The 20231-nt window shown below is 40.9% G+C and overlaps 1 protein-coding gene across 2 annotated transcripts in view; it reads right to left on the minus strand.

Annotated features, from left to right (window-relative positions):
- The window catches only part of WASL (WASP like actin nucleation promoting factor), a 49730-nt gene that overhangs the window by 20361 nt on the left and 9138 nt on the right, over positions 1–20231 (minus strand). For both annotated transcript variants that reach the window (XM_082751862.1, XM_082751863.1), the window contains exons 2-4: positions 3725–3859; positions 2425–2511; positions 1775–1871 (exon numbers count right to left, since the gene is read on the minus strand). In XM_082751862.1, coding sequence (XP_082607988.1) covers positions 1775–1871; positions 2425–2511; positions 3725–3859 — 319 coding nt within the window. The remainder of the gene's footprint in view (positions 1–1774; positions 1872–2424; positions 2512–3724; positions 3860–20231) is intronic.

Below are 20231 nucleotides of genomic sequence, written 5' to 3' on the forward strand. Positions count from 1 at the left end.
GAAATGAAATATGTTTTGGAAGGCATAGGAGTAAAGGTCCCATTAAACAGAAAAAGTATTAAGAAAGCCAAACCATTACTGTAGCTTTAGAAGTTAAGATGTGTTAGAATACACACGATTTATTATCTAATATAAATAATACATGAAGCTTTAATATAATTTATATTAGATATAAACTTATGCGTACAGCATAATTTAGCCTACACATATAATGTTTTTATAAAGCATTTTTATATAAATCTATGTACATGCACCTACAGCAAATCAGTTTTACCTTTGACTGTTATTATATGAGAACAATTACAACCAGTCCCTATCAATGACAAAAAGGAAATTCCACCTGGTGGCTTGACTAAAAAAAAAAATCTGTTTTTAATTCTTGTTTTCCAGTTCTTAATAAGAAAAAACGTGGAGTATTTTAAGATTTCCTTCTTTTAACTAAAGTTTTCTTCAAATTGTAAGCATTTTGGGGCAGAGTCGTTTGTCTTTTAAGACATTTCAGAATGTATGGAATAAGCTCATCCTACAGCATGGGTTTGAGCACTCGAGCCAATACATTTACTCAAAGATTAAACAAGAAATACTATGGTGAACATCCTGTGAACCATAGGATGAACCACTATTTTTAGCCAAAGTTTGCTATGGCCAGCCATGCAGATAGATATTTCCTTTCTTCCAAGTCACATCCGTGCATGGCAGCACAGTGTTTTAGACACACGGTAATGAAGAATGACACACAAGAATGCACATATTCTGGTTTCAAGCAGAGACCATCTTCAAGAAGCCAACTGAGCTTAGTAACTAATGCTCTGTGACTAAGCCACCATCCCTAAATGAAACCCACATGGATCCTGCAGCTTCCTGAGAACACTTGCAAGCCCATGCTTCTCCAAGGGCATCCTCCCTTTACATCAGCCTTACCTGCATTCATTGCTAGTGCAATTCAATTCCAAGACAGACTACAGAAACTCATAGCTTAGACACAAGTCCACACTACAGCTTACAGCAAGCCTAAGCACATCCATGCGTATCCAACCTATGTTTTCTCTCACCTTACTCTTCATGGTCACATGGCTGTCAGACAGGCAAGTCATTTATGAGATGTTTATGACAAAAAGGACCAAGACAAGATCTGGAGAAAGCCTAAGCTCCCTTTAAAACACTGACCATGTTCCTTAGGCATCCTGCAGCTGACAAAATGCATGCTGTGCTTCAGACCGTCCTGTGCTGCTAAGGACAGTATAGGCACATTATGTCTCCTGTTCTCGGCCCCTGCCAAGATTACGAGTTTTGAATAGAAGATGTTTCTCTACTAAACACTGGACCAATGCCAATAATTCATTCACATGAACTACTGAACATACCAGATGGTAAAATCTTTGTTACAACCCACTTGGGCTGAATTTAAACAAATTCGTTATAAACAGCCCAGAGCTAAAATAGGGTTTTAATCAAACGTGAAAACAGCTTACGGGAAGATTTCTCCTTTTTCCCACTGACAGCTTACCCTTTTTGCTTCTTTCTGGTCTATATTTTCAAACACCACAATCTTGGAGTCTACAAGCTGAGACTTTATAGGAATGGAGCACCACGTTATTTCAGAAAAAAAATATTTTTGTAAAATAGAGAGATGAAGCACTTTCATAACACAATGACTTCTAAATATAAATATAGCAGCAAAGCCTCCAGTTGCTTTCAGACATATAATTAATTTCCTGCCTCCCCCTAGAACAACATAAACAAGCCTGAATTTAAGATTAATTTAAATATTTACCAGATTTTCTCTGCCGTCGTCCAAGTAACTCTGTTACTGTTTTGCGGAATAGTTTAGCTTCTTCTTCATTAGCAAAATTAAGACCAACTTGACATGTCTGAAAAACATTAATATCCCCCCACCCATGACTAAGAAAATGTTTCAAAGACTTGTAAGTTCTTATACCTTCTGAAGGTATAATCAGTTAAAAAAAAAAAAAAAACACCACTGTAAATTTGGAAACAAATCTCAGTGAAACATAATCTAACAGGAATGTCTCTCTACTAATCAAGTATCTTGAGCTCATACTAACAAGTTTGAGCAAAATCTTGGGGCCTGAAATCAAAGTTGGGTGAAGAAAATTTTATTAGAAGAAATAGATGATACCTCACAAGCATCATCGGTAAGTCAAAAGAATTTCAGTATTAACAGGAGTCAGAATGTGTTTCATACCGAAGTGCATTTCATGTTCTGTTCTATGGCTTAAGTTTTCTAGTTGAAAGCCAAAGTTATTTCAATAAATAAGCATAAAAAACTTCAAGGAAAACAAGTAATATTGTACTTTCATAAATAATTTACAGAGTGAAATGAAAACCTCAGTTATATTAGAAGAAGTTACCGTTGTATTAAAAGACATTCTAAAACAGGTATTCAAAGATGTTGAGACTCACATCTCCAGCAAAGGTATGAAAATATCCTCTAGGACTATTATATACAAAGTTATTGTACAGCTCCTGCTCCCACAATAATTTCCCATCCTGAGAAAAAAAAAAAAAAGAAAAAAGATTTGAAAACACTTGAAGACAAATTGCAGGTTATCTTTCATAATATAACCAATCAAGAGTTTGAAGCTGCATATTGCTACGCATCTGTCATCCACCCAAAGAATGAGCTCAATCCAAGTATACCAGAACACGTGGAGAAAACAGATGAAACCAGACTAATTCCCTCATTCTACCTTCTGTTCAGATTCCTGGATGTTTTAAAAAACATGTCTCAATTTCTATAATCCTGCAATAGTTATGCTGGTAGCACTAATAGTCAGCAGTGATAGCAATGATACGAAGGTAATAGTAATAAAAATAAGGGAGGCTTACACCAGCATGTTACCAGCTCAGGGTTTACCTGAAAACACTTAACTTCAAGGGAACAAAAATTTCACCTTTTTAAGCAAGTTTTATATATTTAAATGGCATTATGATTCAACACCCAAGGAACAGTTTCTAAGCCTAATAATGAAGTGACCAAATGACAAGTGTAAATGCCAACTAGCATTTCTGAGTCAATCTGAGAGACTTCAAGTAATTAATGTTGACAGACAGGGAGCTACTCCTAGCTGTAGAGGGAATGGGAAGCTTTCCAAAGTCTCAGCGAAAGTCAATACAACTTATACCTCTAGGTATCATTTTTTTTTGCTGTAAAAACATCTTGGAATGCATTAGTTCACACTGCCCTGAGTGAAATATTAGAATCGGACAGAGATCTTCAGTATGAATACAAATACTGTGGGAAAAGCAAATGTTTATCCTGCAGTTTTTCTGTGCATGAACACACTGATCATGAAAATGAAGATTCTGGTTTTCATCCCTAAAGAACGCAGCATGTATTTTATTAGTACCAGCCAAGGTACTAACACCTGCTAGAGTTCTGGCAGCTACCCGTATCAGTGACACTACACTGGCTTTCACTGGTTCCACTAATCTGATTAGTGGAGGACAGCTTCTGTGAGCCGCAGGAAAATCATATCTTTATTTCATCTGTAAGAGCTGACATCTATGAAATAATTTAAATTTAGAACACCCAAGAAAGTTGCCCATGCCTATTAATATGTACTGTCAATGAACTGCTCAGTGTACAACTATTTACTTCAGAATATCTGCGTATGGGTGTAACTACAATCACACAAACTCATTCAATTCAAAATGGAGAATGAATATAACAAAGTCAGTCTGCAAGAGAAAAGACACTTACCTTAATGTCATATATTCTGATAAAATATGACCTCTGCGGATTGTCCTTTACAAGGCAAGCTACACCACAGCATTTCTTTGACCACATGGCATTGCGATCTGCTGCATATATTTGAACAACTGCTGAAGACATCGTCTAGAAAGGAAAAGTAGTGATTACTTTTAAGGTAAAACCAATAAATTTTACATTTTAGCAGAGCAACTCTTAATGATCTTTATTCTAAACAGCAACTTTAGACTATTTTCCAGGTGGTAACACAGGCAAGTTCAAATGACCCCACATTGCTTCCATACCCTTTTTTTGTGTGCAAGATTTAAATTGCTTAAGAACCTAATAGAACATTTTGTTCTTGGCCATAAAATCAGCAAGAAGACTTTGCCTGTAAGAGGCAGACCAGTAACTATGGCAGTCACACAGAGAAGCCCTACTGTGCTACTACATTTTTCTGTTCATTACTTCAAACTGAATAGAAATGCAATATGCAGGCTGTAAATTACAGGGCCTGGAAACACTCCTGGGTATTGGAATGCAACTGCCTATATTGCTTAATTGTTAAAAATGATCTCTGGCACGATTTTAACCTATGCCAACTAGCAAACCCCTAGAATTCTTTGGCATGGTTTGGGAATTCACATGAAGGATTGCTCCCAGCTGGCAATGTGAAATTGTCCTGTTTTCAAATTGAGATATTTTATTAAAATATTATTCTACACCAGATTGCTTCCGTGCCTGGAAACATACCTGAACATATTTTCTAATATATACATAATTTGTGTTCTACTGTAAAAGTCCTATGAGGGAATAAACACTCTTCAAAGGCTCCAATTTTCATCTTGTAGCCAAGTCACAAGGATATACAGCTTAAAGCCTCTGTCACAGCACAGACCAGAGGCTATCCAGCCCAGGGTCTGTGCTGTAACAGTGGCAGGTGTGCAGAGAACACAGCAGGACACCTCTCTGCCATGGGAACAGACCCCCAGCATGGGCAGGCTGGAGCTCAAAGCCTTCCTAAGCCAGCACATGTGTTTTACTGCATGTATTTTTTCCTCTGTGAGTTTATCTCATCTCTCCTTGACTCCACGTGAACTTCTGAGCATCACACCAGCATACAGGACTGTGTCACTATTCACTTACACACTGTGTCAAGAACTCCTCTGATTGAAAAATGTACCACCTGGTAGTCTCAGTTCATCATCCCTGCTAGTTCTTATGCTAGGAGACAGTAGGAATCCTTGGTTGCTTCTCCATGCTGCACATGCTGTTATAGATATTCTGTTATAGCTCCTTACCCACAGTTTTACTACTGTTTAAAGAAGCAATACTAGTTTTAAGTCATCCTTGCACCAAAAAAAAAAAAAAAAAAAGAAAAAAAGGAATAGAAATAACACATCTATGCTTTCATTACCCTTGTAACTTTCAAACGCATATTACCCAGTCCTACCACATCCTTCTTAGACTGGGGATGAGACTTATGGTGCATGAACCCATTTTGTTAGCATTTTGAACTTAAGAGCAACAACAATATTGCTTTCTAGTTTGTTGTCTATTTCCCTGTATTTTTAAGTGCTTTCTTTTCCATTAAGGGACAATACATTGATCTTTTCATAGATCTGTTACATTTCCAAGAACTTTCTCAAAAGACACGTGGTCTGAGCAACAGGCTCCATACTAGGTTTCCCCAGCCACTCTACCAGCATTATTGCACCTTCGTCAGCACTGCTCGCCGAACAGCTGGCTTATCCAGAATGCACACCTTGGTGCATTACATCAACATCTAGTGGTGTACTAAGTATCTATGATGATGATTACTAAGTATCACCATCACTGACATCACACTTTTCAATGGCTTTACAATGACCGAAAGAATCACTTGAGCTTCTTGGAGTTTTTCTTATCAAAAAGCTTCCAGTTTGGTTAAAATAGAGGCAAAGTAATTAGTTGAACTGACAGCTACTCCCTAGGGAAGCTTTATAAACTTTGGCAAAGCCCTGTGATGCAATTTTCACACGTTCCTCTTTGCAACCATTTCTTCAGAGGTAGTAAGACCGACTGCTCACCACTGAGGTATCCAGCAGGAAGAAGTCAGAGCTGACTCAGAGCTTTCCAGTCAGCTCCTCAGATGCTCTACAACTAAATGCAAAGCAAGACTTCCCTCCCTATAACCTACAGAGTTATGCAACTAATTTAGTCATAACTGGACTCGTCAGGTGAGGAAAAGGGAACCTTGAATTAACCACAAGAGAACAGTTTGCTGGTGGACACCGCAGGTGTAAGAGATGTCCAAGAGATGTTACTTTTCCCTTATGCTGCAATAGGCAAAGACTTGATTTGGGGTATGACTGCCCATATTTCATTCAACTGCTAACAGCCTTTTCTCTCATTTCTGCCATTTCATCTCCTTTTTAAACTGATAATCTTGTAGGCACCACAACAAAAAGGAGGAGAGGTGTGCCACCGTACAGTTATAACCAAGAAGACATTTCATTCAACCACTGTCCATACAAGAAGCCTTCTCAACCCCCTGAAACAAGTCCAACTGAACCAGCCTCCTCCCAGCAGGCCTACCCACAGAAAAAGGTGGCTTTGGCAGCAATTTATGCACCTTACATTCAAGGTCCAGAAGAACTATTTGCATTGAGAAATGGTGTACTACCAATTGCTTCCTATTGTATCTAGCAGCAAAAACACCAACTGGATTATCCAGGCAAACCCTAGTTGTCATAACTCCATGATGATTGCATAAAAAACCTACCCCATGAGCAGACAGAGCATTACACAAAAACAGTGTCCTCATTCTGTGTAATCACACTAGGTTTAATTTACACGTGGATACTCTGAGCACAGAGCTCAATTTGCAAGTTAGAGAACAATTTCGCTGCATCTAAAGTAGGTGTTGTTAAAGCAGGTGTTGTTCTGAGACCTACCAAGCCCAGAGTTCAATTACATTTTAACTTACTAATTAGCATTGTGCAAATTCCTAGTGTTGACAGACTACAATGAGGTTCTCACATGTTAAAACATAATTATGAGTTCCACTATTACACCACTTAAAAAAAAAAAATAAAGGGACAACACAGTAAAAAAAAAAAGAAAACAAGCTGTATTTCAGCAGGAGGAGGACAATAACATCCAGCTCCTTCTACTTCATTCTTGTGTATGATGAAAATGAATGGAGGCTGATGTTTTACAACACTTTATGTTGCTCAGCTTCTAGAAGACAGTTGACAATAATATTTAATCATCCACAACCTTTGGAAATGTACACACACAGCTTGTAAAAGTGTTTGAACTTATGACCCGTAAACTTCATGCACTGCTATTCATTACCAATCTCAGCCATGCTAATTGACATTTTTCAACTTCAATTGCAGAACTGCAGCATTTGGGAACATTTACACAAATATTGTAACTTACACATTCAATGGTATTTTTTTGAATTTGCATTCAATTTGTCTTTTGAAGCCAATTAATATACACTGCTCAGTTTCTCACACCATTCTTGAAACTAATTTTCCTTTTAGAAGTATTCCTTTAAAGATGTACGTAAATGTGTCTTCACATGAAGTCCTACCCCTGACTTCACAGACAGAATTGGAGAGGAGTGCCATTAAATCCTCCAAGTAATTAGGGTGTTTTTTCTGAGTTTCAGTAAGCTTCTGTGTTACTTAATACTTAATAGTTATTGCTGTGTTTTCAGCAGAAAGATTCTGAAGTTGATCCTACTGCTGTGCTTAATTTTTCTGTTGAGGTCTTTGTCCTTTTTACTTACTTTTGTATCTGGATAAGGTGCACAGGAAAAAGAAAGAAGCCAGCCCAACCATCAGAGAATGAGAGGAGTCAATCCCCTCGGTTCCCTTTCTCGTTCCCACAGCCAGCATCCTGCAGGAGGACATGCCACTGATTCCAGGGACTCGTCACGCCCCCACACTAATGAGCTGTGAAGCAGTAAACCTGGTGTCAGCTCACTAGCAGAGCTGGTCTCGTCCTTGGACACGCAGGCTGCAGGATATGTGCTATCAGCACCGGGCTCGTGAAACACCCTCTGCCTGCAAAAGGTGGCCACAACGAGTCACCACCTGTTTGTGGGGTGGCTCACACCCGTGCCGATAGCTTCCAGCTGGGCAATAAGTACCTGAGTACTTTGATCAGCTTCTGGTACAAATGCTTGCTGCAGACACCTAATTAATTCCTTAGAGTAACTCAGCATGTCTCAGAAACAGTAAAGCAAGCCAGCACAGACAGCAGCACGCCTGACTGCAAGAGCGAGCCATCACACCGGACAGCTCAGCAGAATCCTTGCCAGCATACAGGTCTCCAGTACAGCTGCCAGCTGCTTGCAATGCCACGATCAAAGAGCCTCAGATACCTGGTGTTGGCTGTGACCTCCCTAAGGCATCCACTCCAACCTCTGGCTTACAGCAAGGGTAATTGCAAAGCCCTGAGGTCAGGTTGCTCAAGGTCTTGCCCAGTTAAGTTTAAAGGCCCCAAATTACCTCTGGGAAGACTGTTCCAGTGCTTAATCACTCCCATTTTAGTGCTCATAAAAATACAACTGAGTATAATGTATTCTTCGAATGGTTCGGTATTGCTGTGTTGCACGTTGACAACACTTCTGAAAACAGTGACTTTCAGTCTTTTTTCCAATTTTAAAGCTCCAGATTTTTTCCAAGAGAGGTGCAGACTCATGTATACAAAGGCAATTAAATCCCATGTGGCAGATTTCTTCTCCTAGTTACCCCTCCCAGCCCCAGGAAGTATCTTACAAAGAAAACTGAAGGACAACCTTGCCCTACAACCCAAGACCACAGCTAGCTGCGGTTTGTTTCCAGGCACAGCAACTTCTTGAAGAAGCATGCTGATATTGATATAATGCCCATAGCTTCTTCAGGAAGTCTGTCAGAAGACTTTCAGCTTGAAAGTCTCGGGGCACACAATTAGCTACTTCAATATTTCTACGAAAAATGCTACGATGCTACTTTGCAATTCAGAACTGGCTAGCTGTGTGCAATCCCAATCCTACCAGGATACACACCAGTATTTCTATTTATTTCCTTAAAGTAGATATCTGGAAAAAGCTGTCCCGACCAATACTACTACTGGTGAGCAGGTACTGGAGGACGGCATTGTAATATCTGCTGCAATCCTCATTATCCTAAGCCAACACCCTGAAGCCTGACCAGGTGACGATGCTGGATGCTCCCATGCCACTCGGTTCTTCTTTGATACAAGCCCAGGAGGACAGCTTGCAGTTTGCTTCTACAAGGGTTCACGAATAAAGGGCTGTTGCCACTGAGTGTCATCAAACCAGGGGGAAGTCACAGGCAGCCTCTGATGGCCGGGCTCCAGAACAGAGGTGTGAAGTCAAGCACCACTTCGCTGTGGAAAACACTTACTGAGGCATAACTCTAATCCTGACCACGGCAAGGACAGGAAGCTTTGCTACGGAGGAAATCTCTACTAGCCAAGCATTATTTAAGCCATGAAAAAGGAGATGGAAACTCACTAAGAGTGATGAAAGGGAAAGCAGCAGCAGCAGCCAGAATGCTGGGTAGCTAACTGTAAGAAATCAGATTAGTCTACAGAAAATTAGCCAATTAGACAGAACTGTGGCTGACATTTTTCTCTAGAATACAAGTATTTCACAGAAAAAAAATCACACTGGTCAATCGAGCAGAAGCATTGCTTGAAGTCTTAGTTTACCTCAAAAAACCTATTCTTGAAATAATTACACATTTACATGTCAACACCTTAATAAGCTCATGTTATTCAAAGTGAACTAAACCAGAGTCAGACAGTGGTAATACCTTTGTGCTGATCAGCTTATCTTTACTGTCGTAAATAGATGGAGCTTCCAAAAACACTTCTGCAGTGCTCAGCACAGCCTGTGCATTGCAACTCATCACTCTTAACACAGAGAGCATCAATAGAAGCTGCTGCATGGACCAGAGGCTGGAACCTCCTCCCCTTCTCATGGGAAGGCTGTTGGTGGTGGCACGCACATCACAGCTCCATGCCCTGGTGGTTTGATTTCCCTTCTGCACAGTGGTCCATTTTGAAGAGAAACGCTGCTGTTTTCTTGGCGCTGAGGCTGTCTCCTGCCATGCAGGAACAGTGCGTTCCCATCCTGCTCAGAAGGGCTGATAACCCACCTCCGGGCTGGGTGTTCTCAGCTCTGAGCAATCCTACAGACGGCACACTGCAGTCTCCTCCAAATGTGCTTCTAAAGGAACCAAATGAGCCTGTCTCTGTTCAGATGAGCCCTACACTAATTAGACCACTTAAACAACATGCAAGTGTGCAATTTTTACATTGGAAGTAGCAGAGGCATTTCCTACAGTAGACAAAATTTTCCTAGTGCTTTCACAGAAACTTGGAAAACTTGAGCTTGGCTAAGTTCAGGAGCCTACAATGTTTCTCAGCCCTGGGCAGTAGGGGATCCACCTCTCAAGCATATATGCCTGCTGTGAAGGTTTAGGTCCACTTTAGGGCCCATAGCAAGAAATATAAAGAAATATCAAAGCCTTCATCAAATTTTAGAGGTCTCAAATATTCACAGGTGTGCTTACATAGCAAGTAAGTGCCACCTGCTTTTGCAGTTTTAGAAAGGGAAGGGATGGAGACGCAAAGGAACAGAACAGGAGAGAGAAGAGACTTGTTCAGGTTCCTGTTGACACCTTTATCTGAAGAACACAAGGACTGGGGCCCCACTCAGTAATGATGATAGAAGAAACACAATAGGTAAAGTAGATGTGTTCAGCCACCATTTTAGTCTTTTTCCCTTAAGAGATGTGGGTCACATTATTTAAGGTTCCTGCTTCTTGTACAGCATGTGATGCCCTTGGCTTGATAGTCCACCCATGGAGACTTTTGGGTAGATAGAAATACCTTTCGAGGTATTCCATACCTTGGCTATGCAATTGAAATTTGGTAAATTGCCAGGCTGGGAGTTGTGTAATCTGGCTTACATCTTAGCACTAGATTGTCTCCTAAACCTTCACAGATGAGTCCTTCACACGAGCGTTGATTTGGATACTTCTTTATTTGCGATTTGGGTAAATGGCAATTACTTCAACTTTCCCAGCTATTTTAGCTACTAAAGATACATTGAAATAATTACTTATAAACTTATCTCTGAAAACAATTGTTTATTGCAAAAAGTCAACTTCAGATGCTACAGACATGGTTGTATAGCCATTTCCCACAGAAACAAGAAACAGAGAACTTGCGGAGATTGCTGGCAGATTTCAACAAGTTAAGCAGCTGGAAACAATCTTCTAATTTTAATACAATTTGCAGGACATTATTTTCAGGAGACAGACCGATTGCTCCACAGACAAGAAAACTGAAGAGAGATTTCACCTTGTTTGACAGAACTCACATGAGAGCCTTTTGTAAATACCCAGGCACACGAGAAAAGCTTTATTTGGTGCAAATTGGAAAGTTCCTCAGTTGCCAGACATGGAGGCCTCATCAGTTCCACTGCCTGTGGAATTATTTATTGCAATCACCAACTATGTCCAGTTTTAAGCTTAAAGTTTTCTTTTCATTGCTTAATTTCCCACAATCACCTGCAGATTTAGAAGTGTATTATGCATAGAAGCAAATATCTTTTTCCCACCTACACGCAAAGTTGGGCCATATTAAAAATAAAGCCATAGCATAAAGGACACTGCTTTTTGCTTATTTGAAGGGAGAAGGAAGAGAGGAAGTTTATGGAACAGCACAAAGCCACTTCAGGCATTCCTTATTATTTTGGACACACAAGGATCTTAATCTAACAGAGGGAAAAAAATGTTTTTATGGAAGATACTCTTAAAGCCTACAACCTCATTTCAAGACCTCAGCCCTCCAAAGCTGTCACGTAGCCACTGCCCCAAGCAGGCTGGCGATTACAGCATTACAGCACCCCGAGCTGGCCCATCCTGGGTTAGCAGCTAACATAGATGACATTCAACCTGGAGCTTCCATCTATGAAGAAACTAAACACGGATGCTTCCTGCTTTCCTGCAGTGTTACCAGCTCACTCAGCTTTGTCACACCTCTTAGCTCTGCTGAAATCCTGGCTGGCCAGCAAGCAGCAGGCACATGACAAAATACAATTATTTGTGCTGTTGTTGAAGTTACACATTTAGTTACTTTGAGAAAAAAAACAAGCATGCTGTGGGCAGACCTGCCACAAGTTTCTCACAGCCCTACTGCCTTCAGGGCAAGAAGTCTCACTGCAGAGGACACAATATCTTGCAGTTTTTCCTACAAAAAACAAGCTATTTATAGGACTGTTCTTTTTCAAAGCTTAAGGGAATTTTTAGATTAAATTTTTAAATCTACCTTGTGAGCCACTGTAAATTAAACAGGACTTTAAAGACTAGGATGATACTCACACACACACACAAAAAATAATGTACAGATCTGTACATTACTTGCTTCCCAAAACAACATTTCATAGCCTTGCACAGATATCCCTGATTGGCGTTGAGCCACAGAGATTCAAGGCAAGAATCAAGAGTTTCAAGCGACTTACGGGATACAATTGGAGCTCAAACTTGTTTTGCCTTCTACCACTAACTCGGCTGTAAGGGAAACTTGTTCTTCTGACTCAATGTTCCCTTCTCCTCTACCATCTACCCATTGCTTTCATGCACCAAGGTCCTCTTTCTCCAGCATTCACCAGCCATTTCATTTCCTACACAACCTTTTTGCAGGTGCTTAGTTCTGTATTTAATGCAGACTCTTATAAACAGATCTTCACATTTACTTTGAAAATATGAGAATGCCTTCAAGAAAATGAGTCAGAATTAGACCCTTGTTCATAAAAGGAAAACAGACAATTTAAAGAAGTGCTGGACCCACTGGAGTTCTTTAGAGACTCTTTAGAAACCTGCTCAGTGGCATATGCATCACCATTTTAACAATGAAAGTCTTCAAACCAACAGTTACATTGATTAAAGAAAGGATGCAAACCATAAGCCTCAGGAATTTTTCTAGCTCTGGAATAATCATCAATGAGCCCTTGAAAGTGTTATGCAGCATCTTGTAATCCCCTGTCCAGATTTAAAATAAATATATTTGCTTTAAAGAGGTAAGATTCAGGTGAACTTTTTGTATGATCTTTCCAACTGAGGGCATAACGTAAGGAATTTGACTTCAAATACTTCTAGAACACTGAAATAAACCAGCTTAAACTAATGTAAAAGAAAGGCTCTTTTATAAGCAAACATTAACTTCATGCCAACACAAAACAAAGAGCTCCCTTCAAAATATGAACAAATTTGAGAAAAGGCTATTAGAAGTAAAACCTCTTTGAATAATAGCCAGCAATTGGTCTCACAATTGTGTATATAACTGGGGGCCTGCCCTATAAAGCAGCCTCAATCCACTTATGTAAGGGTACTTAGAGAAGCAGCTCCCCTTCCACTTTCCCTGCACCACAGAAACATGTTTTAATTCATCCTGCAGCAGCCCCTGGTTGAAAAAAAAAAAAAACAAAAACATTATGAGAATTCAAGTCAGATAAAGAAACTCATAGTTATGCATAAGATTATATTTTACTCCAATAACTGAGTCCGCTATGAAAAAAGTTATTCCCAATTATAAGTCCTCAAAAGTAGGTATGCTACTAGGAGAGAAAAAAAAAAAAAGAGCACGAAGATTTAGTAGTTACCTGATACCTGGCCAAATTCAAAGCCCAGTCAGGGGATCCAATGCTAAAAGCTCCTTGAGAGCACAAGACATACCGAATAGTGAAAGCATTAAATAAATGTCTGGGAGAACACTATTTTAAATACAGCCTTGCCAGCAGCCTGTTGCATGACTCTTGTCTTCATCTCTCGCCCGTGCCTTGTTTTCCTTATCTGTGCTACAGAGAGGAGTGACCTCTACCTCTGTACAGTGCTTTAAGAACTGCTGATGAAGAAAACAGCATTAGGCTGCCACAGGCAGGAACCCACTCCTTGGAGTTTGGGGGCTGGGGAGTGATGGCCACCTTACCTCATCTGCTAACAGCAAGGGCTGAGGCAGTTCCATGCAGTTTGTGTTTTCTCCACAATGTGTGAACATCAATTACTATTTCATAGCCTGTTGACTGTTTCAGTCTCAGATCTGCTACAGCCATGAAGATAAGGAAACAGATATCCTTTCACCACAAGGGATGAGCCTTGATTAAAGTGACATTTATTACAGCTAACACTTACAAATGTCACCGGTCATTCCTTCTTTGTAGGTCCAAAGCAATGAATTTGCTAACATACCATGGAGTGAAATATTAACTTAAATATTTGTAAACAAATTTTAGTAATTTGGAATCAGTGTCACAGAATAGTGGTCTTATGTGACCAACACTACACAAACCCTGGCCTGAATGTAGGCCACCTATTTCCATTTTAGACGAACCACAGCCCTAAGCTTTGTGAATAACAAAACATACTGATGCTTTTGTAAGCACTTTTTACTCAGTATATTAAACACTTCCTTTTTAAGATGGAAAAACAAAGAGCACAAAGCAAGAGTCCCAAAACTTGATAGTAAAAGGAATTATTTTTTATTAAATAAAGCAAAAGTCATTTCTCACCTTCTCAGCATTTTTAGGGGTATCTTCCAGGAAGAAGATGTGTGTCTGAGCAACAAGAACCCCTGAAGTCTTATGAAAGAGACTGAGAAAATCGTGAGATCAAGCACGCATAGAAAAATTGTGATGTCAGTACCAGAGGAACCACTCATCTGACAGAAGTAGTTTCAAGAACTAGGCACTGCAGCCTAATTTCAACAGACCCATTCAATAAAACAAATTTTCCTCCCTACATCTAGGTTCTTCCTCTAAAGAAAGCTGCATGAAACATACTAGGGATATTTTAGGCTGGATTTTGGTATTACTATTTATGCCTCTTAGAAACTGCATTAAGAGCTTACCCTCAGCCATCTGCTATGGCACAGGCTCTGTAGCTCAAAGATTTTTGTTACAATTCTCACATCAAGTACTATAAATGGTAAATTTCTACCACATAAAAAGGCTCCCCTGTGCCATTTGTGCTTTTGGTACATGCTCCCTTTGGACCATCCAAATGAACAGTATAAAGGTAACATTTGGGTGTAGTTTATTCATTGGAAAAAAGAAAAAAAAAAATGAAGACAAACCCCTGGGTTTACAATACTCAATTTTCAGGGGCGGGAAAGAACAGGATAAAAGCCCTATGTCAAGTCAGGACTTCAAGAACAGTTGCAAGTCAAAATTTGCTAACAATGGAGTTGACAGTTTCCTTTCTAAACTTACTGCCTGCTACCCAAAAATAAATGCACAGAGGATTGCTGAACGGGAAAGCTCCTTCCCAGAAGCCTCAATTCTTCCTCTGCAACTCCTTAGGGTGCCAGACTCACTTATCACGGGGCTGCCTGCTCTGCTAGGCAAAACTAGAACAGCAAAAACTGTAAAGAATCTGCTCATTTACCATTAATGAGATGCAGCATTTCTTTATACAGCACGAGCTTTGTAGAAAGGGCAGCAGGATGCATTTCTCCTCTGCACTTCAGTGTCTGTATTTAAATACTGTCCATGAAGAAAACCTACCAGTTTCCAGTTTAATCACAGGACACTTCTCTTCAGTACAGCACTGGTCATACACCTTTACACAGCAGCTATAATGTGCAACCATAGACAGAACTTAAGAACAGAGGCAGCAATACTGTTCTCTCTCAACCTTTTATTCTTAAATATTTATGCTTGAATGGGCCAGAACAGCATCCCTGCAAGAGCTGAAGTTACTTCTCCCTTCAGTATCACTGTGTCCCTATTCACAAGTATAACTTGTAAACGCTGTTCAGCAGCAATAACAAACATGCTGTGCAAGGTGCTGCAAGCACGCACCAGTCTGAGTTTACAGATAATACACAAGTGCTTTTACTCTACCTTCAACACTGCATCTCGTGTGAGAAGCAAAGCTTATGGCAAAGAAAATCAATATTAGGCTAGATAATGCAAGAGCTTAGAATCTATAGCCATCAATATAATTAAGATGAATACAGTAGTCTAAGGTATTTTAAACACTTAGGATAGAAAATATTTGCTTTGAAGAACATTTAGAAGAATCATTAGTAGGACTGAATCTGACCTATACTCTTTTGGTGAGTATTGCCTGAATTAATGAAATATAACCTGTTGAACCAAACGAGTATCTTTGATGAAAAAGATCTTTACAAAGCTTTGCTTTTGATCCTAGTGAAAATGAAATAGTGAAGATAATCAGTCCGTACCGAATTGGCAGTCCCATCAGCCAGTGCCATGAACTTAACCAGGCCGCAGACTGGAAGTGTTACACGTACCTCAGTTCCTGAACTACTTTCCAGAGGCCTTTTCACCTGGACTGGAACTTCTGACAGCAAGGTGAACACACTTTTTTTGTCACTTTTCTGTAAGCCTCCATTTGTGCACTAGGTTACGGTGGTTTTGTGACGGTGCAGAGACAGCATAGTGCAATGACACACTTGCTAACAATAAAAATGCTAATTTAATAGTGATTGTAACTATCAAGCGGAAAAAAAAAAGGTTACTAATGACAGTGGTGCATTTTTCCAGCAGTGTAACACATTTGGAAGTGAGATAATCTTCCATAATCGCACTTATGCAACTTAAGCTGTGGTGACTGAAGGAAGCTCCCCTGTGCCAAAGCAGACACCAGGCTGCCAGTTTTTGCAATATTCCTTTCCTCGTGTCCAGCTAACTGCACCCACTGCTCTGAGCACTTGCACAGCCTCAGTCTGTTAGCACAGCAATGGACTGCTCTCGATGTTGAGTGTATGAAAGATAATATCAGTCCCAGGTGTATGCAGTTTAGAGAAAACAAGTTGATTATCCGATTAAGACAGAGCTCCAGAAAAATGACACCCTACCCAAAACACTTAATATGGGTATAGAAAAAGGATCTCTCTTCCAGTCTGCTGGAAGAAGTAATTACAGGAGTGGGACCTACGCAATATCAATTGCTGGATATTCAGCATTATGAACATCAGATTGAAGTCTGTGTAACTGGGTCCTAAAAAAGGCCCAGAAATTAATTTGCCAGAAACTTCAATGCTGTGGTACAGATACCAGTGATCTTCCTGCAGGAAGATGGCAATGGGACTGTATTAGTGACACAAGTTAAAGCTTGACCAGGTGGGAGGAAAAAACACTTCTATAAATAGTCCATGTGTCCAAGAGTGGAATCTAGGCTAGCAAGAAGACAGATTTAAAGAGTAAACTGAAAAGCCAGCCAACTTGACCAATGAATGCAGCCTGCAGAGTACTATAGCTACTCGAAGGAGCATCCTTCAGAAGGCCTCTGCCACCCCTCATGAGACATGCAGCATGGTGCAGAACTTCAGAGCTTTCCATGAGCTGACCTGGGACATGGATCACCACCTCTGCTGGTCCCCTGGTACGAGCCTCAGCTCTGCAGAAGACACCACGGTCCTCTGAGGAACTCCAAAGTGATGCCGGTTACTCCACTTTTGGACCAGGTTACTCGACCATAACAGGCCTCCGTGTTGCACTTCAACAAAGTGCCCAGTGCATCTGGCATAAGCAACAGCCTCGATGACACAGAGCAGGCACCCTCGCTGACAGCTGGTTGTGTATGCAGCACAAACCAACCACATAAGGCCTCTTGCTACTTCTGAGACACATCGCAGAGATTGTCTGCATGTGGTGACCTTGGAGAAGTTGGTTCCAAGGCAATACATCAACACGCAGACATTGGCATTGCACCACTTCATCTCTAGAATTACTGCAGCCAGAGCTGCCGTGCAAGCCACCACCCCAAGATTAAGGCTAAAAGCACTCAGCTTCTAAATCCATGCTGGATTATTACCTCCCTTCCACTCTGAAAGAGAAATGGCCTGCTCTGGGAGAGCTGCTGGTACTGCATCAAGCATCCACTGGAGGCCAGTCCTGACAGTGCTGCGTTGTACAAGGCAGGCGTTTTGGAAGAAGAGATCACAGGACAGTAGAAAAGAAGTGGAAAGCTTCAAACGTTTAGATGCTTCAGCTCTGCAGCCATTATCTGAGACCCAGTGCATGCAAAAGCCACACACATTTACATCTCTGACAGAACCAAACGATCAGGTTGGAACACCAAAACAGACAGAGCACAGGATGATTAAACTACTGTCATTCATTATGCTACCTCGCTCCCTAGCACCACCTCCGGACCTCAAGTGGGAAAACATTGGGTCTGAACTGGCAGAAATCTGCTGGACCTCTCCAAAATGCAGCTGCAGTGGAGACTTGAAGAGCCCTCAGCACAGACCTTTGGAGTCTCTGAAGACACACAGGACTGTTCTTGAATTACTTACAAACTACCCACCAGAAGAGTAGTTTTTGGTCCTTTGGCCAGGAGTTCGTTTGCTTGGTAGGCCTGTGCTCTGTAATCAAGAAGTGCAGTAAGTGAAATGCAGCAGCCCTTCAGGTCATCCCTGCTGCACCTAGTGTCTGCAGAATGGCTCCAAGTTACCCTGATCTCCTTACCACAAGGCAAAATATTTATTTTTTTTTCCCCCCCTGAAATCAGAGAAGACTATCAGGAGCCTTATGAGCTTGTGTTCACAGCATGTCAGATGCACCTGATAGCCTGCCTGCTGCAGTAGGTTGCTACATGCAAAGGCACGCTCTCCCCTGCTGGAAACTTCCAGTCGCCCGAATTTTCTCAGGTTTCCAAAAGCCGTTTCAGAGAGCAGAGAGACAAGATTGAATTTTGCTGCTGGCAGGACTCTGACTTGATGTCAAAGAGGACAGTTAAGAGAGCAGTGGAGCTGCCCCTTGCTCTCCAATGCACATGTGAATAGAGATTTTGGAACAAATGGCTCCCTTGGATCTACCAAACCCCACTACTACAGTTGCTTTTGTCTGCTGGTATTTATTTATTTATTTTACAGGTTGCACAAACTAGGACTCTGCCCACTTTCTGGACCTGATGGCAAATGGTATGGGAGAATTTGCATCAACACAGAGGATCTCACTGTTCTCCAACACAACACAAATGGGTAAGGTCAGCCCTGCCCACACCACCCATTAGGAATGGTGCTTACACCATTCTAGTCTGAAACCCATGCTCATTAAATTGGGATGAGTAGGTGACTACTAGCTAGCATTACCCAAACCCATGCCAGGAAGCATGCCAGCAAACTTAACACCATGGAAAACCACAGGACAGTGCCTGAGCTCATGCTGCTGCCCTGCCTCAGTTTGTTAGCATCAGCAGAAGTAGCACAGCTGTAGTACCAGAGGCAAGGGAAAAGACAGGATATGTCCCTCTGGCACAAGGCTTCTACGCACCCTACGTGGGTATCTTGTGTTCTGAACACACCAATTCTGGTTACAGGGACAGAAAGGTGTGGTCAGTGTGAGGGACAGACCCCTTGGTTACCCAGGGCTGCCTGAAGCAGCAGCAGGAACACCTACCTGCTCTCTAAGCAACCCTCAGCTAAGTAATGCAAACACAGGGCAGAGGAACAGACCAGACTTCTTGTTTACAGGCAGCAAAGGCCAGAGATGTTGCCACAGACCATACAGGAAAAGTCTAAATGAAGAAACATAGCACTGTGATACCTCCTACATGACATAAAGACGAAATGAAAACCATGATGGAAGAGTGGCGTATTTTAGAGAAGGATTTGGCACTAAAATCCATTGCAATCCGTCTTATCAAACAAAACTGAAACACCTCTAGGCGTGCTGCACCTTTTATGACCTTGAACTAAGGCAAGGAGGGCAGGAGCTGTGCAGAGATACAAAGGTATTAAGTCTCTCCAGAAGGCAGATATTGGCACCTGAATGTAACCAATGTCTCAGAACACTTACTTCCTCCAAGAATAGATAAATGTTTGTTGAATCACTACTGAGCTCCAGAAATCAAGAGCAATCAGCATTTTCTGTTGCAGTGACACTATAAGACCTTACATAGATTTAAATGAAAATTTCCAGCTATACAAGCTGAAAACAGTACTATCAGGAAAACAGAGGCCAGCACTGCTGGTTAAGTAAGGTAGAAGTTATAATATGTATTATAAGGCTAAAAAATACTTGTTGATAAAAAGCTGTGTAAAATTAAGCACCAAACCTACACTTCTCAGTAACCTGGCAGTTAACTGTTTCAACAAAGTCTAGAGCTAATAATCCTGCGTGCCCAGTTACAAAACAAGTTTCACACCTGAGATACTATCAGGTACAGACTAAAGAAAGAAAGAAAAAACAGCCGTGTGTTTTATTTATTAGAAACTACTGCTTCCTTGTTTGCGAACCAAGGGGAAGCTTTTGCCTGCGGTACTGCACAGAACACATACCACTACAGGATGTTCATAGCTTTCTTCCTCTTTTCAGTTAACCACAAAAATCAAGTACAGTTTTAAAGAGAGGAGCCTATTTGGATGCCTTTGTGTATATTTAGTGCCACCAGCCAAGTGATGTTTCTATTTACTTTGGCTGACTGAGGGGGAGTAAGAAAAAAAAAAAAAAAAGTCTCCTTACAGAGAACGGCCACAT

The sequence above is a fragment of the Aythya marila genome, assembly GCF_965140915.1.
Source record: "Aythya marila genome assembly, chromosome: 1".
Taxonomy (NCBI): Eukaryota; Metazoa; Chordata; class Aves; order Anseriformes; family Anatidae; genus Aythya; species Aythya marila.